This window comes from Arvicanthis niloticus, chromosome 7, assembly GCF_011762505.2.
Source record: "Arvicanthis niloticus isolate mArvNil1 chromosome 7, mArvNil1.pat.X, whole genome shotgun sequence".
Classification (NCBI taxonomy): domain Eukaryota; kingdom Metazoa; phylum Chordata; class Mammalia; order Rodentia; family Muridae; genus Arvicanthis; species Arvicanthis niloticus.
In genome coordinates, this window is record NC_047664.1 from 39,712,032 (window position 1) to 39,733,562 (window position 21,531).

The window sequence follows — 21,531 nt, forward strand, 5'->3', positions numbered from 1 at the left end:
AGCCCTTGGAACCAGAGTCATAGATGGTTGTGATCCACCTGACATAGGTGCTAGGATTTAGACTTGGGTCCTCTGGAAGAGCATCAAATGCTCCTAACTGCTGAGCCATCTCTTCAGACCATAGGCCTGGTTCTAGTAGATTCCCAAGTCATATACTCATTTTGTTAACTGCCTAAGTCTTCTTAGCCTCCTAGGAGGGTGTGTTTGAATTGAGAGGAAATAGCAGCACTACCTTGTCATTTCCTAGAGGAAGAAGCACAGGCATTTTGCTGGAATGATCCTCAGACACTGGCTAGGGCGTCCTTGGCTTTTTGAAGTGATCTAAGATGACATGGAAGCACAGGCAAGTGAAGACAGCCTTCACATGGGCTGATTCTTCACACTATCAATCCGTTCCTGGAACAGGCTGTCTGTATACGGTGGGAAAGCAGGGTGGGCCTTATCATCTAGGGCACACAGTTGGTCGCTAACAACAGATAGCTAAAGATCCTGGGGGGACTCTTGCAGTTGTTTGCATATTTTGTGGTAAATATTTTAATTAAAGTGTCCTGAACAATGACTTCAAGTGAACCTCTCACAGTGCTTGTGGGCTTGGCTCTTCCTTCAGTGGAGCACAAAGGACAGAACTGATAGTCTCTTCCCAGGAGGGTAACCTCACATATCTTTTTCTTTGTATTTATAGAGTACAAAATTGGGACGGGGAGTTGCCCTGGCCCAGACTTCTCAGCGCACCTCAGCTCGCAGATCCTTTGGAAGATCTAGGAGATTCAGCATCACGCGCTCCCTTGATGATCTTGAGGTAGGTGGATTGGCCTTGATGACTACTGTGTGCTTTTGCCACTATTTCCCCTCTGTTCCCGTCCAAAGATTTGTACCTACCCTCCTAGGAACCCACTGGACTCTTCCCCTCAGCAGGAGCTTCCAAGGCACACGGCCAGAATTTTTCTATATCTCAAAGTACCTGAGTCATCTGGACCCCCATACTGGGGAGCCCTGATCAGAAAGGAATATGTTTGTGAAAATTGAGGTAGGACTTACCCCTGCCCTTCCTTAAAGACCTGGTCATCCCAGATCAAAGGCCATTTTAAGACTAGATTTTATTTCGGGGAAGTTTTAGGTTTATAGAAAACTAGAGCAGAAAGTAAGTCTTGATGATGGTGCACCAGTTGTCACCATGTGAGAGTTGAGTACCTGTCACCGCCAGTGGGTGCATTGCTGCTCCTGACAGTGCAGCAGCAATGACAGAAGGGTGTCCTCTGTGTATGGGCACACGGGCCATGCCATGCATACTAGACCATACAACATGTGGGATCCTCTGTGCTCTTCCTGTCCCCTCCCTGAGGCCTTGACCCCCACAGATCATGTTGCTGCCTTCATTTCTGAATTCTGACAGACACAGTTGTACCCCATGCCTTATTCTTACACTTTTTAAGGCAGCCAATTCGTTCTCAAGGTGTATGTTGTAGTTTTATGTGGCATAGAGTTGTAAACTCCTGTCTTGATGAACAGTCTGAGGAAGATGACGTGTCTACTCTGAAGAAGCTGTGTAAATGTTCTCATATACATCTCATGCACATGTGTGCTAGTGCTAGAATGTTTCTGTAAGTGGAAGAGCTGAGTGGCAGGTGTCCATCCACGTCCCTAATGGCTGCTTCCGCATTTGGCAAGGTGACAGTGAAGACCAGCTGCAGAGCTGTTCCATGGTGCAGAAGGGAAAAAGGTGTTAGGCAGAGGCTATGAGGCAGTGTCTAGCCTTGGGACCCTTATGGCATTGCTGTACCTCACCAGAAGGTGGATTCCAGTTAGCCTGCCTCCAGGTGGGGTTTTCTGCCAGGGGTGCTTGTGTCTGTGCTTGTGCAAGAAGAGGCCTCCGTGGGTCTGAGCCCTGAGCATGGATATCACTTCCTGGTGGTGGTTCGAGAAGCTACTGTAGAGGTTTAGGCTACTGCTTTGCTTCCTTCATTTCTATGAATGTGCTGGGTCTTCCTGCTGGCCAGCAACTGGAGTCCTGCTGTTGTCAGCAGTTAGGAGTAAGTAAGGGCAGCACTCTGTCCTGACCCATTTGCTCTCCCTCCTGTCCTCAGAGGAGCCGATAAGAGGGTTGTCTGCTTGCCCACTGGCCTTGAACTCACAGTCCTTCTGCCACGGCCTCCTAAGGACTAGGAGCCAGGCCTATGCTAACATGTCTTACTGATATGGCCACTTGACAGATAGATAGGAAGCCCAATTGCAGACTGGCTATGAAATACTTCTTGGGCCACAGGACAGTAGAGCAGTGGCTTTTCACTTGGGTAGCCTCTTGTTTAATTTTTCTGAATTTACCCTGAAGAATTCAAAGTGCATAAGCTACAAATAACCCTGGCCACCTGCGGAGCTGCGGCTCCTGCCATGTCTACTTTCCTTGGCTGCTGTGGCAGGTATGCTAGAAGTTTCCTCCAAACCTCTGTGCCTGTAGCTCCATGGCCCTTGGGTGCAGGTGGCCCTGGTGACCAGGGCTACTATAGAGTGCAGCAGAGTGCCGAGACATCACCTTAATGGCTAGAGAGTGGGTAGCTCACTCACTGGAGGCCATGTGACAAGCAGCTATCCGTGGGCAGGAGGCAGCTGGGACTGAGCCTGCCATGAGCTGATGTTGGTGCTGCCCTGTGCCACTCCATTCCTGCACTCTCAGCCTAGTGCTGAAGGCTGGCCTTGTCCTTCAAAGGACTTGGCTGAGGGTCTAGTGTGGAACAGGGTCTTCATTCTCTTGGCCACTCCTGCCCTTTTGAGGCCTTCCCCTTCTTTCCTCCAGCCTCATCACCTGTCCTCATAACTCTTTGCATAGTCTCACCTGGGCTTATTCTTCTTACACACAAATGTGTCCAAGTTACCATGTCACAATCTGATCTTTCTGGGCACTCCATCCTGAACCATTTGCTTCACCATCTTATCCACTGTTCTCCACAGTCACTGGTTATAAGCACTTCCCTGTGTGGCCCTAGGTGTGGGTTCCCTGGCTGTGAGTGACCTGGGATCTGCAGCCTGCTCCTCCCTGGGTAAGGAGGAGCTCTCCTTGCTGTCTCTCCTAGATTATTGCTGGGCTTACCCCAGGATAGGACCAGTATCACACTCATGATGGACAGTTTGATATCTGAAAGCTGACCATTGTCCCATGTAGAAACATTGTGTCCGCCTGGCCCAGCATAACTGGGAGCTGCTTTTAGCAGCAGGAAGTAGCAGTGGGAACACTATGGCCAGGAGGGTCTGAGCCATGTTCCCAAAGGAGAGGCAGTCATCATCGAGAGTCCAGTCAGGCCTCTAGACCTTTGCTTCTGCATGATTGGTGAGAGGTCTGTGCTAAGGACTTGTCTCCTGAGAAGGGGCCTTCAGCTTTTGACCACTCTGCTAATGGGCAGCCCTGAGTGCAGGTTTGTCTTTTGCCCTCCCAGGTATCATGAGCCCTGTAATGTCGTGATGATCCAGGGGCTCAGGTTCTCTCTGACTATCTTGTGACAAGGTAGGAACACTGATGATGGCCCAGAATAGCTGCACATACTCCCAGTATGCTGCTTCCCAGTACCCTGGCAAAAGCAACTTAAGGGAGAAAGAATTTATTCTGGTTCACAGCTCAAGGTTATGGTTCATCATAGCAGAGGAGTCATGGTGGCAGGAACTCAATGCAGGGAGTGACAAATTGTCATGCTAGTTATCAACTGGCTTTCTCAATCTTATACACCTGGATCTTCTGCAGGGAATGACCTCACCCATGATTAAGATGGGGTTCCCAGCTGGGCAGTGGTGTCGCAGGCCTTTGATCCCAACACTCAGGAGGTAGAGGTAGGCAAATCTCTGAGTTTAAGATGCCTTGGTCTACGGAGTGAGTTCCAGGATGCAGAGAGCCAGAGCTACACAAAGAAACTCTGTCTACAAAAACCAAAACCAACCAACCAAACATAAAGATGGGGTTCTCCACATCAATTTCAAATAACACAATTAAGATAATCTTCCACAGGCATGCCCAGAGGCCCATCTCCCAGGTGATTCTAGATTCTGCCAAGTTGAACACTAGGGGAAACTGAGGCATTACTATTGATGACACGTGCCTTGGTGTCATAGGACCTTCTTGATTGTCTCCTGCTCTTTCCCTTAATAAGTGATTTCCAGTTTGAGAAATGGCTTAAGTTTGCAAGTTGAACAGAATCATGTCTTTATTTGGCTTCCTGGTCATCTATCTTGATTTCTTCTGTATTGATTAAGCACTACCTTGGTAGCTTCCAGCCAGCTGGCACCCAGGAACACCTTGCTTTGCCCTCTGTGAGGAAGGTGTACTGGAGCCAAGCATTCTGTCTCCTACCTGAGTCTCTGGAGGCCTCTGCCTCCCTGCCCTCTGGCTGCAGGGGTGGAATGGTGCTGAACTTCATTCTGCCTCTTCCACCATTCGCTTTCATTGTGCACAATCCCTGTAGACACATTAGTCTCTTCCCCCATGGCTGTGACTTGGTACTTAGTGCTTTCTCATTACATCCTCATGGAAGGTTGCAAAGCTGAGCACATGCTGGATCATACAGTAAAAAGAGTGAGTGACAAAGGATGCACAGCCTCATTGCAGGCAGACTAGAAAGAGCAGTACCTCAGCGAACCATCCTTGTTAACTCATCCAGTTCAAAGAAGAAATCCTCATGGATATTAGGAAGTATATTAGGAACTGAACAGCGATGGAAATACTACCTGCCTAAACATGCAGGGTGTGGCTAAAACTTGTTAGGTTTGAACCTGGACTGCCCCGCACAGGCTCGTGTTTTGAATGCTTTGTCCTTAGCTGCTAGCACTACTTTGGGAAGCTGTTAGAGGCCCCTTAACTTCGGCAGAAGTTAGGGTCTAGGTGTGGTCTTTGAAGGTTATACCTGGCCTTGGTTTCACCCTTGTGCTCTCATTCTTGGCTTACTACCATGTGTACAGCCTCTGACACACATCACTGCTACCGTGAATCTCAACAGCTTCATCCCCAGTATGGGCTGCAATCCTCCCCAGAGTAGTTCTCTCACAGCGACTCAGAACACCAACAAGGGATTACTGATTTAACTTTCTTATAGTTTCTTTTTCTTTTCTGTGTGTGTGTGTGTGTGTGTGTGTGTGTGTGTATGCATGTGTGTGTGTGGGGGGGATGTATGTACATGTTCATGCGAGTATGTACACATGCATGTAGATGGATGTCCGAGGTTGGCATCTGGTGTCTTTCTTGGTCTGTCTTCACTTTATAGTTGAGGCTATTTTTCTCACTGAAACTGTAGCTCATTGATTCTGCTAGGCTGGCTGGCCAGTGAGCCCCAGGGATCTTGTCTCTGCCCTCCAAGCACAGGGATTGAAGATGTGTAGCACCTTGCCCCAGCCATTATGTAGGTGCTGGTAATCTCAACTTGGGTCCTCATGCTTGTGGACAGACCTGCATAGATTGGGCTGTTTTCCCAGCTCCAACAGTGTGCACAAGGAGAGTGGAATGTCATCTCAGGTTGGACAAGACCCATAGAACAAGAGCAGAAGCAGGACAGTAATCAAGGGTAAAGCAGCAGTTAATCTAACAGTAGATAAAGGGAGTACTTTATACTCTCAGTTGGTTTCTATGAGGCTACTATAACCTTGTGTGGTGCCTATTCCTGGTTGTCAACTTGACTATATCTGGAATGAACTACAATCTAGAATTAGAAGGCTCACTTGTGATCCTGATCTTGAGGCATAGTGGCTATGAAAAGCTTAGGCCCAGATAAGGTGGTACATGCCTTTAATCTAGATTCAGACGTGTTGGTACACACCTTTAATCTGGGCCACACCTTCTGCTGGAGACCTATATAAGGAAGATTCTTTCCTCTTCGCCTGCTTGCCTTGTGGGATTGAGCAACTGCTAGATCCTTGGACTTCCATTCACAGCTGCTGCTGACCATTGTTGGGGAGTTGGCCTACAGACTGTAAGTCATCAGCAAACTTCCTTACTATATAGAGACTATGCATAAGTTCTGTGACTCTAGAGAACCCTGACTTGGAACTGAAAACTCTGAGGAGAAAGTTTGGAAGATTGGCTAATACTAGATGTGAGAAATCCTAAGCAAGATATTAGCAATCTGAGTGCTGCAGTTTTTATTTTAGGGATATATTGTTTGATATTTAAAATTTTAATCCTTCTTCCCCCTGGAGTGTAACAGAGTAAAGTAGGAAATAGTTACATATTATCTGAACAGGTAGGAAAGGCATTTGGTATAGTTCATTATCCATATATGGTGAACAAAAGCTAACAGTGTAAGAATGAAAAGGAGCATCCAAGGTCCCACACAGTTCTCAGAGTGGCCCGTGCATGGTGTGGCCTGGCACACATCATATTAAGCTTTCCTAAGACCAGCCACGACACAGTGTCTACTTCTACTTTCCATTTAAAGTTTTACTGGTATTGTTGAGACACACAGGAGATAACAACAGACATGTGAAATGCTTGCAAAAAAAATGAAAATGTTAGTATTCTCAAGTGATAAAAGTTGTAACTGAAAATCCCAAGTGATGGCCAGTTACTCAGAGTAAGTACTAAGTAGATTAGCAAAGCCCAGGGATACATGGATACTATACAAAAGTCAGTTGTGAGCACAGCTAAGAAAGGATCTGCGGTTCAGTGCAGTGCATTCTTCTTCAAGCTTCAGTTGACACACAGCTATGTATATTTATCAAGTACAACATCATGTCTTGAGGTATTTAATCGGTACTACATGTAACCACATAAAGTGGTTTTGTGTTGTGTGTATGGTGAGAACATTTAACATCCAATTTCTTGATAATTTTTAAGAGTACAATCTATTGTGGCTCACCATGTAGTTTTAAAAAAAACACATCCTGGATCAGTGAGGTAGCTCAGAAGACCTTAAAGGTGCTTATTGTCAAGCCTGGAAACCTGAGTTTGGTCCCTGAGGAGACCCATAGAGTGGAAGGAGTGGAAGGGGAGACCCAATTCTTACACGTTGTCCTCTGACCTCCACATGTGTGTTGTGGTACACGAGCACACACACACACACACACACACACACACACACACACACACACACACACGTGCGCGCGTGCTAATTTTTTCCTAAGTGTAGTGTTGTGTCCTTTAACTGCACTCCAGCTTTGCCCTGAGGTGACTGAACCTCTGGTAGCCTCCATCCTTCCTTCTGCCTTTGTTCCATCAGGCTTTTCGGCTTCACAGAGTGAGTTCATTGGGTTTTGCCTCGCTCTGCTTGATTTGTTTCACGGTAAAAACCATCTGGGTTACTTTATCCTATTGTGGTCCAGTGCAATTTTAATCAAAATCCCAGCAGGTGTTTGCTGAATTTAAGATTATTTTTATATTTTTTTTTTTTTGTGGCAATACAAAGGCCAACAGGAGAAAAGATCTGTACTTAAGGTTTTTATTGTGGGAAATACACATGCTGAAGTTTGCCATTTTAATCATTTTTAGGTAGGGTTTGAGTTTGAGATGTACCCTGAAGCTCATGGGTCAAAGATTTTTATCCCTATGTCTTGGTGTTTGGTGCTAGTTTAAGAGGTGCTAGGATCTTTACTAGGTGTGGCTTAGCTGGAGTGGTACAGAAACTGAAGGAAAGGACATCAGGAGACTGCTCCACATGGGCATCCATCCCATGTGCAGTCACCAAAGGCAGACTCTGATGTGGATGTCAGGAAGTGCATGCTGACAGGAGCCTGATATAGCTGTCTCCTTAGAGGTCTGCCAGAGGCTGAAACATACAGAAGTGGATGCTCACAGCTAACCATTGAACTGATCATGGGGTTCCCAATGGAGGAGTGAGAGAGAAGACTGAAAGAGCTGAAAGCGTTTGCTGCCCCATGGGGAGAGCAACAATACCAACCAACCAGAGCTCCCAGGGTCTAAACCACCAGCCTGGGAGCACATAGGGAGGGACCCATGGCTCCAGTTGTATATGTAGGGGAGGATGGCCTTGTCGGGCATAGGTGGAAGAGGAAGTCCTTGGTCCTCTGAAGGCTGGTCTGGACACACTGATCTCAATTCTAGGGAAGAAAGGAGTTAAGGAGAGTTGGTGGGAAGGAAAGCAGGGCCTTAGAGCAGGTCTGAGTAAGCAGCGGTGGGCTGCCCTTAGGGCTGCATTGGAGTCTCTTCTATACATGCCCAGTGTTCCTCTTCAGAGGCAGCATGGTGAGAAGAGTGAGGTCATCTGGCAGAGTAAATGGGATGAGCTGGCGACTTCAGCCTGGTAGGGGGCAGACAGGAGTGGGCCTGCAGACCTCCTGGGAGCTGAAAGTCCGGGCTGCTCTGTGCTAAGCTTTAGTGTATGCAGTGTGAGTATGCCCATGCCCTGTATGGGAATTTGGAAGCCATGGCATTCTCTGTCTCTCTCTCTCCTTAGCCTGCTCTTAAGTCCTAGTATTTGTGGCATCAAGCATTCTATTCTCACCATGCTGCGTGATGCTAAGAGGTAAAGTCCAGTGGTTGTCAAAGAGAACCAGATGTTTAGAAGAGAAATATTAATCAAAAAAGTAATTCAGGGTTGTGATTATGGCTCAGTGATAGAGTCCTTGCCTAGCAATTGCCTAGTGTGTGCAAAACTCTGGGGTTCATCTTAGCACACCCACTACACACACACACACACACACACACACACACACACACACACACACACACACACACACACATATAAAAGGTAATTCCAATTTAAGACCAGCTTCAGGCTTTGTGTTTCTTTTTGTGTACGTATAGGTGCTGATATATGTCCTTGTGTGTGGAGACTGGAGGACATCCTCAGGTGCAGTTCCTCATCTTGTTGTTCAACTTTTTCCTTTCCTTTCTCTTTCTTTCTTTCTTTCTTTCTTTCTTTCTTTCTTTCTTTCTTTCTTTCTTTCTTTCTTTTGTAAAAAAAAAAAAGGTTCTCACTAACCACCAGCTTCAGGCTCCAGGGATCTGCTTTCTCTGCCTCCCAATATAGCAATACAGGGTCTTAACAGGTCAACATCGCTGGCTCTAAAAAAAAACAAAACAACAACAAAAAAAACCAACTTGAGTCCTTGTGCTTTGCATGGCAAGCGCTTTAGTATGGAGACTAAACTATCTTCATAGTCTGTTTGTTTGTTTGTTTTTGTTTGTTGATGCTCAGCCCAAGTGTTGCCATGCCTGGCTTGCAGGTTAGCTCCCGAGGTTGGGTGGCAGTTGGAGCAGTGGGTTGGTGAGACTGAGAGTGGTGTGATCCTGCAGGGGAGAAACTACCTGGGTAAACATCAGGCCCCTTACTGGCTGCATCTTTGATTGCAGCAGGATCCCTGCATTTGGCTTTTGCTATTTGTGGATGAAGAGATGGGGACATAAGTGTTTATGAAAAGCTCTTCCTGGGAGTGCTGGAAATACTAGCAATCTCTAATAATTTATTAAAGAGCCCTTGTTCGTGTATAGATTTGCTGCTTTTCCAAAATCCTGCAGATTCTAGGAAGCACAACAGATGGACCCGCTGAGCCACACAGGAAGGGAAGACATGGGGAAATCTAGGTTGAAGCAGCTGCACCACTGGTGGTGTTTAGCCTGGCATGTGGACAGCCAGGAGGGAAAACCAGCACTGCCTGCCACCTGTACACAGTGGACCCTCACAGTTGGAGCAGGTTTGGTCCTGAAGACTGATGCTTTGTGCTGGCCCACATGAAGGGAAGTTGCAGGACCAGCCTAGGAAGAAAGCTGTACTGAAGCCTCAGCAGAGCCTGAAGCTAGGAGAAGGAGGCATAGCCAGGGACCAGCTGGAAGGGAGGCAGAGCCCTCCCATGGGAAGCCTATGTCCTATAATTCTTTGTCTGTCTGAGTATTTTCTAGTCTCCCTGATTGCATCACCCAAGAGTTGAAATGTGATGTTCTGTGGCCCCGAAGAGGACAGGAACCACCTTCCATTGAAAATCATAACTCTGTGTGCACTGGGGAAATAAGAGGCATTGCTCGCACTGGATTTAGTCTTGTAGCTGTTGTGGGGCCACCATGCAAATATGGGGAAAGTCTTGTCATCCTCCAAAGCCTGGCTCTGATTATACTGACATTAGTACCTACAGTAGTCACCACACCTTGAGGTCTCCTGGCTGTCTACTTGCCTTGTTCTGAGTCCACCCAGTGATCCTGTGCTGAACTTTAGGTACTAGGTTCTTTAGTACATACTCAGGAGACACAGGTATCTTTACTCTATATGGAGGTGGCAAAATTCCTGCTGGGCAGGAACATCAGTATTTCTTTCTTAGCAAGATGCCAGGAGTATTGTGTCCAAGACCCTGAGTATGTGGGGACTACTGCCAGGGGATTGTCCTAGCAGGCAAGTCCTGATTGCATGTTGGTCTGTTGTCCCTCTCAAGACACTGCAGGTGCTGGATGGTAGGGCTGGTCACCTGTCCTTGCAACTACCTGTCATCCCACACTGTATAACATTGATGTTAAAATTTCTTCCCAGAGGGAGATGTAAGCACCATTTAACCTCTTTTCCTAAGGTTCCACTTTCAGTCCAAGGGCAGATTCCACCCCCCACCCCCGACACACACACACATACACATTCACTGTGGGGAACCAGTGAGTTTATTGGGCTTCATGCTGGCTAGTTTTATGTCACCTTGACACAAGCTAAAGTCATGAGAAAGAAGGGAGCCTCAAGTGAGAAAATGCCTCCAGAAGATTAGACTGTAGGCAAGCCTGGAGGGCATTTTCTTAATTAGTGGTTGCTGGAGGAGGGCTTAGCCATTGTGGCTGGTGCCACCCCTAGCCTGGTGGTCCTGGGTTCTAGGAATTCAGGCTGAGCAAGTCATGGGGGCAAGGCAGTAAGCAGTACCCTCCATGGCCTCTGCATCAGATCCTGCTTCCAGGTTTCTGCCCTGTTGCAGTCCTGACTTCCTTTGATGATGATATGGAAGTGTATGTCAAATAAACTGTTTCCTCCTCAAGTTGCTTTGGCTATGGTGTTCCATCACAGCAATAGGAACCTTAAGACAGACTTCCTTACAGAGCATAGATATGGGATTAGTTACAGTTCCCCCAACAGGCCATGCCTGGAAAGATTTTACTCAGCAAGAATAAGGTCTTCCCCGTAGTTCTTAGATAAAGCTCCCTCATCTCATTTCAACTCCCTTAGCCTGTATACTCTAGCTCCTCCTCAGGCCATGTAGAAATCAGGAGTTACATATACCGCGTGATAGGGAGAACTGGATACTCGGGTGAGGGGGCTTGTGACCCTCCGCAGTCCTCCATGAGAGTATATAACTGTCAATAAGCCCAGCTGGGACAATCCTTCTTGTAGGCAGTGCAACTTAACTCTACAGGATGGCAATTGCCAACAAGTGGCAGCTGGTTTGAGGGCTGGGAACCAGTATGAAGGACAGTGTAAGAAGGAAGGACCCACAGCTTGCACAGCCATCTGGAGTCCAGGTGCCACTGACCTAGACTGGAGCCCCAGAATGCAGTCTAGAGGAAGTTGTCATATTTTCATTTGACAGGAGGAACTACAGCAGTAGAACCTGAGGACAGGGTGAATAGGGTTCTGGGAGTTGGTCCTCTGGGCTGGAGCCCAGTTAATAGTCATGGCCATATCACCCAGACCTATATGTTAGAGTTCTTCGCATCATATGGGCACTGAATGGTTCAGCACTGGGGCTGGTTGGCTTGGTTTGCTATGTCCTGCTCTGAGCTCCCTCTCTGTGACTATCTAGGTAGCTTACAGTACTACAGCTAGATAAAATCAAGCCTGGCTCTCCCTGTGGCTTTGGATCTCCCTCCCTCCCCCCCTTCTTCTTCCTCTTACTCCTCCTCTTCCTCCTCTTCCTTCTCCTCCTCCTCTTCTTCTTTCTCCTCCTCTTCTTCTTCCTCCTCCTTTTCCTCTTCTTCCTCTTCTTCCTCCTCTTCCTCCTCTTTTCCTCTTCCTCCTCCTCCTCTTTTCCTCCTCTTCCTCCTCCTCCTCCTCCTCCTCCTCTTCCTCCTCCTCCTCCTCCTCCTCCTCCTCCTCCTCCTCCTCCTCCTCCTCCTCCTTCTTCTTCTTCCTCTCTCTCTCTCTCTCTCTCTCTCTCTATCTATCTCTCTCTCTCTCTGTGTACGTGTGCGTGTGTGTGCATGCTTGTGCCACAGCATGAGTGTGGAGGTCAGAGGATAACTTGTGAGATTCATTTCTCTCCTACTGTGTAAGTTCCAGGGATCAAACTCATCAAGCTTGGTAGCATGTATCTTTATTCAGTGAGTTGTCTCTCTGGCCCTTGTTTTGATTTTTGAGACAGCATTTCACTGAGTAGCCTGGCTGTTTGCCTCCACATTGATCTTCTTTTGGCATTTCCCTATCTGTGGGCCAGGACCACCTGTCCTATATACCCTGATCTCTGTCCCTGGGTAAAGCCCATGTTTTAGCCACTACTCCTCGACCTTCCAGCACTCAAGGGACCTGTCATTTGTATTGATGCCTCCCAGGGCACTGTGCTGGAAGAGCTGGTTTGACCTCTTTTACCTGAACTGGAGTTGCCACAGAGTTACACCAGTACTGTTTTTCAGGGACTGGCAATGGCAGGCTCCCAGGCAGCAGGGGGCACTCAAGTCACAGTTTTGCTTCCATTCAAAGTAGTCCTATGCTCCAGATGTTGGAGAGCCATCATGTAGTAGGAGGAGGCCCTACAGGTAGTGGGTGCTTTGATATTATCTGCAGATCCAGCCACTCTTCTTACTCGACATAGCCACAGTTCCTAGCAAAGCATACAAAAGCTCCAAGTGAAAGCCAGGACAGGACTTGCCGGAAGGCGCCTTCTTGACATTTAGTGGGTTTGGTTGCTTCTACTGCAGCCTCCCCTGACCTGAGACTTAGTGGTTGCAGAGTGTGTCACCATCTCTAAGATAGCTCTGCAGACAGCTCAAAATAAACTCCTTTTCTTTATGTTTTAATCCATCCTTTCCTGATTCCCAGAGAATATAGATTAGAAAACTGCTTTGTTTGGTCTTTCATAGTCCTATCTTTTCTTCGTTTGTATGGGAAATTACTGTGGCTCTTTATTCACTCAGAGATGCAATTGGGGTTCTCTTTGCCTGGAATATTTTCTCACTCAGTTACTGCTCACTGGGGCCCCTCCCATTTATACATAATCTTTAGCTCTGGGAAATACATCAGCCAACAGAACCTGAGGGCAGGTGCAAGCTATGGTGGTAGACACGTAGACAAAAAAAATTGTCTAACTTCAAGAAATGCCAAATTTATACTTATGAGTATTACGTTTTAAAAGACATTATACTTTAAAGGTGGTGGAGGGCAGAACTGGGCCTGCTCTGGGCAAAGTGGGTAAGGGTGGGAGGTAGTGACGGCCATAGGCTATGCTCTGATGGTGCAGTAGGTAGGGAGGCCTCAGCCTGGCTAGTCTCTCCAGCTGTCCAGTGGGTGATGCTTGGATGAAGAGTGGGAGGCTCGGGGAGCTTTCTGTTTGTATGAGAGTTTGGGGCTCTCCTCCCATGGGTTCTTAACTCCTGCTTAGTCTTGGTCTTTTGCTCACTTACAATGCTGTCACTTTCCACTTGTCCCCATCCTGTGGACTCCAGTCTTCTTTTCTCCCAGTTCTGGCTCTGGAGCATAAGTGTTAGTGAGGCTGTTCCTGGGCTCTGTGGACACTTAGTAGGCACTTTTTGTCTGATCAGGTGGCTGTATTCTGGGTGGTCTAGGTTTAATATTCCACCTGACTCCATGGCTGGTGCCCAGTCCACATGCACTTGCTGATCTGCCACATGGTGGCTTTCACTCTTCTGGGCTCCAGGTAGCTGGTGTGGGAAGTGACTGGCCTGGGCTGGAGAGTGGGTAGTGACTCACTCACTCGGAGCTGGTGTCCAGTGCTTTCTGCTAACATCACACTGTCTTGGTGAGGCCCTCCACTGCTTCTTGTTCCTGAGCTGGCCATAGGCTTATCTCTGTGAGAACTGTTCTAGGCCTGTTGGACCCAGGCTTGAAAACGATCCCACAGCACTCAGAGTGGGCAGAGGGAAGGAAGGCATGTGAGGCTCTGTCTACCACCACTGTTATCTGTCACCCTTGGGCCCTGATCTGGCAGGCAGCTAATCAGCCCTTTCTCAGAGCACGTGTGGATCAGGAAACAGTAGGATGGCAGAGTCCTGGGTGTTGGCCTTGCTCTCTTCAAGGCCTGTCTTCAGAAGAGACAAGTCTCAGCCTTAATAATGACCTCATCAGCTACAAAGGCCAGGCCAGACAGCAGGTATGAGAGGAGAGGATGTGACCTTAAGGCCCCAGGCTGCTTGTGTCTAAACCACAGCATCCACACAGACAAGGTCCCATTGTTTTCTTCCCTTCTCATTCCTGTTGAACATACCTGGATGCAGGCTTTTTTGTTTGAGATGATAAAAGTAAACATCTGGCTTTCTGCATAAGGTTCTTAAGTGTTATATGGCTGGTTGCCTCCTAAGGTCCCAGCAGGTTCTTCTGTGCACGTTATAGTCATGCCTAGCACATATGCATGGTGATCACTCAGATGGTTTTAGATGTCTGGAGGGTTTGTGGACTAGGATGTGCTGTCCTCTGCACCCTTTCCCAAACTATAGATTAGTGCTAGGCCCTCAGACAGTTGTCACTCTGACTGCTGTAGGCCACTTAGACTCTCTGGCATAGAGACAGTTCTCAGTGCCCTGTGGTCAGCTGCCATTGGGCTCAAAGGACAGACCACAGCCTCCAGGCTCAGACAAAGCAGAGGTGGTGCTCCCTCTCAACAAGGAGCAGCTCTGTAGAGGGAGGGTTAAGTTGTCTGCATCATCTCTAGCTATGGGAGCCACTGCTCTTGTTGGCTTCTCCCCCTGTAGGTATTAGCATCCTTCACCTTTGCTGGGGCTGGGGATGAGGGTGGTGCACGTGAACTCTACCCCTTGCTGCTTTCACTGGTTTTGTTCCTATGTTCATGACTGCAACTCCCCCAAAAGCCATTGGTGTAAGGAGACTTGAGCTTTTGCCAGTTCTCATCCCGGCCAGCTGTCACTAGCTTCTACTTGGAAGGGAAGGCAAGGTGTTGTGGATTCAGCCCTTGATGTTGCCTTGTGGTCACACCTCTCTCTCAATGAAAAGCAAAGATGAGTTTAGCCCTAGGGATTTCCATCTGGTGGCCTGATGCAGACTCTAGGCTCATCACAGCCTAAGGGCCAAAGGCACTTCATTTGTAATTTCTGGGGCTGTCACTCAATCACTCAAGGGTGATGGAGGACTGTGGGGCCTGCTTGGTCAAACCACAAGGCCTGGAGGCACCTGGGTGAACAGTTCACTGAGTCTCAGAAAAGTGGCAGGTAATTTTGCAGTGGGACCCAGGTTATAGCACCAGTTTCTTTCCCCTTCTTCCTGTCACAAGCCAGGATCCATCAGGTTCACACACTCTTGGGTTGTTCATACTTGGGAAGCAAGCACAACCAATCATGTATCACAGACGCTGCGTGGAGGTGGAGGGGTTTTTAGGAACATACTAGATCCTGCTGGCTGCCACGGAGGAAGCGCGTGCATATGGAGCAGGCTTATAATAGAATCAGCGGCAACTGTAATTAAGGTTGCAAACCATACCACGCCACTAAAACACAAATTCTTTGCAGCTGTTGTACTGAGAAATTACCCTGTCAGCCAGTGTTGCTCTTCAGATTCTGTAGAGGAAATGCTTTAAAAATGATCTCACAGGGTGATTTATATATAAATGGCTCTTCTGTATGAGACGATCAAGATAGAGTCTGAGTCTCTGGCAGACCACAGCTTCCTCGGTGTCCTGTTGCTATGGGTGACGAAGGGAGCACATGGAACTGAAATGTCTGAACTTTTCTGACATGCACAGGCATGCTGCTGTGTCGGATGGGGTTTTAAATCCAGGTGCCTGGCACATTATGGATGTTTTCTTGTCTTAAGATGAATTTGGAAAAAGGGCTGTCAGATGATTCGGACGTTTTTATTGACCAGCAGGTAAGCCATCCAGCAGCTGAGTGTTGTGTAAATGGAATGCTATAAGAAAGCCTGGTGTGCAGGTTACTACTTTATCTTCACCTGGTCCAGGAATAGGAGGTGTGGACTTTCCAGTTGCTTTGAAGTATACACTTTGAGGCTGCTTTCTTTGGGTCATGAGACCCATAGGGTGAGTATGCACTGGAGGACCATGGCCCCAGTGCATGTCTGGGCTGGTGAGCTAGGGCAGAGTGAGTTTTATGGGTGAGTGTGGGACTCAAACCATGGCCCCAGTGCAGGGCTGTCTGTGCAGATTCTTGGGACAGTAGATACTCCCTAACCTCTTGTGAGCCTGTGCTGCTTGTACCCTGTGCACCGTCTGAAAGCGCTGAACATTTTCTTTTAGTACCCATAGTGATTCCAACAGCTCTTAAAGATGCTGGTGGATCAGTTTTGTTAAAATGCTGAGTTTCAAGTTGGATAAACATTAACACTTCTTGTTAAATTGCTAGCTTGTAGCTCACATTTCAAAATATAACAAATTGGCTCTGCAGGAACATACAGACAACAACCAGATTTTAATGTTTGGTTATTATAGGAGTGTATGAAGTTAAATATGTAATAGTGATTTGTTTTTTAAAGTTTGAGAGAAGACAAAAATAGCATTTTTATTTTGTGACTGTTTCTGTTGATAGGAAGATAAATTTAAGCTTATATGGAAGATTGTCATTAACCCCTGGGTACCTTTCCTGGGAATAGCTTAATCTTTCTTCCTAATACCTAAGTAACACTTCCTGGAGGAGAATTGGCTAGAATATCAGTGCCAGGTGTGGGTGTAGAGTATCAGTGCATGGGAGGTCCGTCATGCCCTTCCTTTTGCAGCAGGGCCAGAAGTGGTCCTCTGGGTCAGGATGGGTTTTCAGGGTGGAGCAGCTCCCACTGGGCTGAGTATGTCCAGGTGACATGGTTGTGTTTGAAGCAGTGCGGCTCCCTGCTTCTTATCTCTCTCTTTCCCACCAGGCGGATGGCCAGCTGATTCACTCTGCTGGCTGGAGGCCGAGGCAGGTGCTCCCTAGCCCTTTGGTGTTGGATGTAAGGTGGAGTGGGGGTTCTCAGACCCCAGGTCCCAAGGGAATCTCTCTTTGCTCTGAACCTCAGATTGCTTGTCTATAAAAATGGGGGCTCACAAGAATACTGGGTTTCTGTGTATAGTGCACATGCTCACTGCAGCCTTTCTTAAAGTACAGGTGCCTGTGCTTTCTTTGCCCCGAGGCAGGGAGTACTCTAGCTTCCTAGGTCTTGACAGTGTCTTCCAGGGGATATGGCAGTTAGACCCAGAAAGACAAGAGGTTCTCAGTGGCCAGAAACCCTGACCATGGCTTCCTCAGATTATTCGGATTGGGAGCATACATGCCTCTTTGCCATATGTGTTCTGGACTGCATGAACACTAGATGTATTAGTCCTGGAAACCTGAGGCCAAAATAAATATGAGTTATCATAGAAAAGTGGCATTTCCAATCTGCTGACACCCTTCCAGCCCCTCCCTTCTCCTGGGTGGTCTGTTGGGAGTAGCATTAGTGCCTGAAAGCATTTAAGGCTTCTTGTGGAGTGAGGTGACAGCATAGCCACAAGTAGGGTATCATCCTTCTTTCTTCCTCAGGCCTCAGATGTCAGGACCAGCAGGGAGGGCCGCGTGGTCATCACTGTGGGAGAGAGGCCATTAAGTTGTATTGGGGTATGCCTAATATTTGAAAATAAAAACAGGTCCTGTTAAGAAAGTGAGTGACTTTTCTTTCAGGGTTAGCGTGGAAGGCTCACAGTCTCTTTGGGGTGGTTGCTAGGACTTTGGTGTGTAACCTGTGCAGGCTCCTGCTGGGAGCTCTGCTGGCTATAGTTGGGACATGAGGGGAAATAAATGAATAGCAAGGAAGATGTGAGTGATCAAGGGGACTTGGACTGTGTGGCATGCAGGGTGGCTCAGATTCCAGAGTCCAGAGTGCCCACTGCCTCTCTGTTTCTGTGTCTGGAACCTTCCACCTTGTTCTCATACTGTGTGTCCTATATGAGAGGAGACTAGGGGTTTGTGAGGGCTGTGGCTGGCAGTTGCAGAGCTGGCAGTGTGGGTGTAATGAGTGCAGCCAGGCTGGTGGTGGCAACTGGGGCATGTGAGGAAGGCAGGTAGTCCAGCTTCTGGTGACGTGTTTGAGGTTGCCTCTGCCTGGCTCTTGCTGAGCCTTTGTGGGCTGAGCTTCAAGAATATTTTCTTGAGAATTTAGAAATTTCAATTTCTAGAATTTCTAGAGCAATTTCTAGAATATTGTGGAATCTACTCCCCGACACACACACACACACACACACACACACACACCTACCTCTTGAGTTTTTCTTTTAGCCAAATTAAATTCCTTTGTTCATCTCCCATGGACTACCTATTATAGGGCTCTGAAATGATGTCCTGACCAGGGCTGGGCCTGGTAGACCCACAGTGTTCTGCACATCAGGGTGAAGCTGGTCAGTTGCTTGTGGGATTGAAAAAGCTAGGAAACAAGGAACAGCTAGTGCTTAAAACGTGACCGTGTCATCTCTAGGCTCAGCACACTCACACGAACAACTTACTTGCATTAGAAATTTAAGCAGTCCAAACCATTTATGAGGGCACACATGGTTAAGTATGCATTGACATATTTTCCTAGCAGTAGAAGGTGAAATAAAACCTGTGAAGCTGCCTTAAGTATAGTTGAAAGAATGCTGTTGACATGGGTCCAGACTGTGGCCTGGCATGGCCCACTAACACTTCAGTCACAAGAATATTCTTCTGCAAAGGCGCAGCCCCTCCACCATGTGACATGATGTTCCTAACTCTGTCTTTGTCAACACAGGCTTTGTTTCAGACCTTGAAAACAAGTCACCGTCACATTGCCAACCTCTACAGCCTTCATTGCCTCCCTGGGCCACAGAACCCTGGGTATCTCAGAGCCCCATCAGACTTGATTCATTTCCTACCCCCTATATCTGTTCCCTCAGCTCAGGAAAAGTTAGCCTCTGTCCTTTGACTCAGGCCCAGCCAATCTGATCCTTCATATTGGAGCAGCTGTGAACTTGACCTTCAGAGTCGTAGCCAAGATCACATGTTCTCACCTCCCCTTGTGTTTACCTTACTTTGAGTACTGATCCCACGCTCAGAGTCTGGGAGCCTTCGGCAGCTCTATGGACAGGGAGTTCCCGAAGGACTATGCAGGTTGGGTTTTTGTATTCAGTTTCGTAAGGAGAACCCAGCACCTCAGGCACAGGTGGTCAGCCATGGCTATGTGTGAGTTTGAACATTCTTGGCATATGTTTCCCTACACACTGCCCATCCTGCTTGTGCCTCACAATTACCAGAGCCCAGTGTGGTGCCTAGACACAGAGGGGGCTGCTGGGAGAGGGATGGAGATTTGCCTGCCTTACAGTAGGAGGCACCAGGACAGAGGACTGGGTGATGTTCCCATTAAGCATCCCGACAGGAAAGCATTTCAGTCAGACCTGACACTGAATGTGTGGTGCTTGCCATGTGGCACCTTGTCACACAACGCATATGAGGACTGGGTGTGTCTCAGAGTGTCCTGAGGCTTCACAGCCATAGAAGAAACGTAGATGTGACACTCTGTGAGAGATGTTCTCTTTAGTTTCCCTGATCCCCATATCTTTTGATTGTATTAAAAACGTAAAAGTTCCTAACAATCTCAATCTTTCCCTCTCTCCCTCCCTGCCTCTCTCTCCACTGTTCCAAATGCCCTCCACATACCACATCCTTTTCTCCCCGAGGTACTGTTTGTTGAATAGCTCTAAGCAGAAATACTGAGAACATTCCCCACTGCCTTGATGTCTGCTTTGGCTCTTGGATCACAAAAGTTCTTTCTTGTCAATTTCTAGGTGTGCACCTGATATGTACTCCTTCTACCTTGCTCTAGGACATTTTCTCCAGCTGTCCTTTTATTTAAAAAAAAAAATTACTGTATTGTGCTTATGCAAGTATGTACTGTGTATGAGCCCATAAGGAGAACTGGTAAGCTTTAAGCTATAGCTACAAATGCTGTGTTAAGATACCAGGTCAGCAGTTAACCCATCCCTCTGCTGGGGCTCCTTGGAGGTCTGTGGAGCAACCCTTTTGACTCCACAGCCAAAGAGCCCTAGGGCAGGCAAGACAAGGTTAGGTGTCCAGACATGCCAGAGGGTACCAGGGGGAAGAGCATCTAGAGGAGGTGCCAGTGCACCTAAACCCAGACAAGGGAGCTTACCAGGTGAGACTGTTGTGTGATCTGGGGCACAGCTCCACACTGGGTTAGAGCATGCAGCCAGCATGGAAAGATGGGCTGGCTCCCTCTTGGTGGCCACCAGCAGTCCTGCGAGGGAGGTTCAGGACCTGTGAACCCAGATGTGCACATGTCTACACACAGATGTTCACATACACATAATACACTGTTATAATTTGATCTTTGCTGCTTTGATAAGACATCCCAACCAAAAGCAACTTAGGAGAGAAAAGGGTTTGTTTCAGCTTATACTGCAGTTGCAGTTCACTACTAAAGGAACCCGAGCCAGGAAATCCTTATAGTAATGACAGTAATGGCAATGTGAGCAAAAGGAAAAGACAGTGGGAGAATTTTTGCTAACCATGTACTCAGGAAGAATTAATAACCAAAATATATGAGAAACTCGAACAGCTCAGTAACAAGAAGGAAAAAAAATCAAAACGAAACAAAATATTTTTGTTTACAAGCTGGGTGTATTAGCCCAGCCTTTAATTCCAACACTCTAAAGGCAGAGACAGAAACAAGCAAATCTCTGTGAGCTTGAGACTGGTCTGGTCTACATAGTGTGTTCCAGGCAGGCCAGGGCTACGTTGTGAGACCCTGTCTCAAAAAAAAAAAAGAAAGAAAGAAAGAAAGAAAGAAAGAAAGAAAGAAAGAAAGAAATAAAGAAAGATAAAAAAAAATCATTCTTACAGCATGGCAGAAGGGCTGGTTTTCTGAATACAACGTGCAGACCATGTCACATGTGCCCTTCATTAGAGAGGTGCAAACACAGTACTGTGCTACCTCACACCTGCCCTCACAATGTTAAAGGGCAAAGATTAGGACAAGAGTGGGAGAACTAACATCCTGGCTCCCTGTTGGTGGGATGGCACTCAGTGCAGCCAATGTATAAGCAGGGTAGAGTTTCCTTGGAAACTTGAGTCTGAGACGCAGCAGTAAGCCAGCTACCTGCTGGTCCCAGTGAGTGATGCATGAAGAAAATGGGGTATATGATGGCTGTGTGTTCTGCCTTCCACATAGAGCAGAGCATCTTATGCTGATTGACGTATGTCAGACAGAAAGAGGGAATCCTCCATGGTCTCCCTGGCATGGCGGAATCTTAAAGGGCGAGGTCTTGAAGCAGAGTAGAGCAGTGGCTGCCAGGGCTAGAGGTGGTGGGGTCAGGGAGACATCAGATCAGTGAAGTGCTACAGCCCAGGGATGCCCTTGCTCATTGATGTGGCCCACACTTGGGTGGTTAAGAGTAGATTCCCACACAGATGCCTTGTAAGGTGAGGATATGCTATCTTGGTTATAGTTATCATGCTGTAGTGAGTAT

General features: G+C 47.5%; 1 protein-coding gene across 6 annotated transcripts in view; it reads left to right on the forward strand.

Annotated features, from left to right (window-relative positions):
* Rgs12 (regulator of G protein signaling 12) overlaps positions 1-21,531 on the forward strand; it is a 98,309-nt gene that overhangs the window by 31,570 nt on the left and 45,208 nt on the right. For 5 of the 6 annotated variants that reach the window (XR_013111804.1, XM_076938343.1, XM_034508829.2 and 2 more), the window contains exon 3: positions 683-799. Coding sequence is in view for 5 of the 6 variants with exons in the window: in XM_076938343.1 (XP_076794458.1) it covers positions 683-799 (117 nt within the window). In the remaining variant the exon portion in view is untranslated. Of the gene's footprint in view, positions 1-682; positions 800-15,701; positions 15,939-21,531 lie in introns of those variants that run through there. The other variant, XM_076938346.1, reaches the window with a different exon arrangement.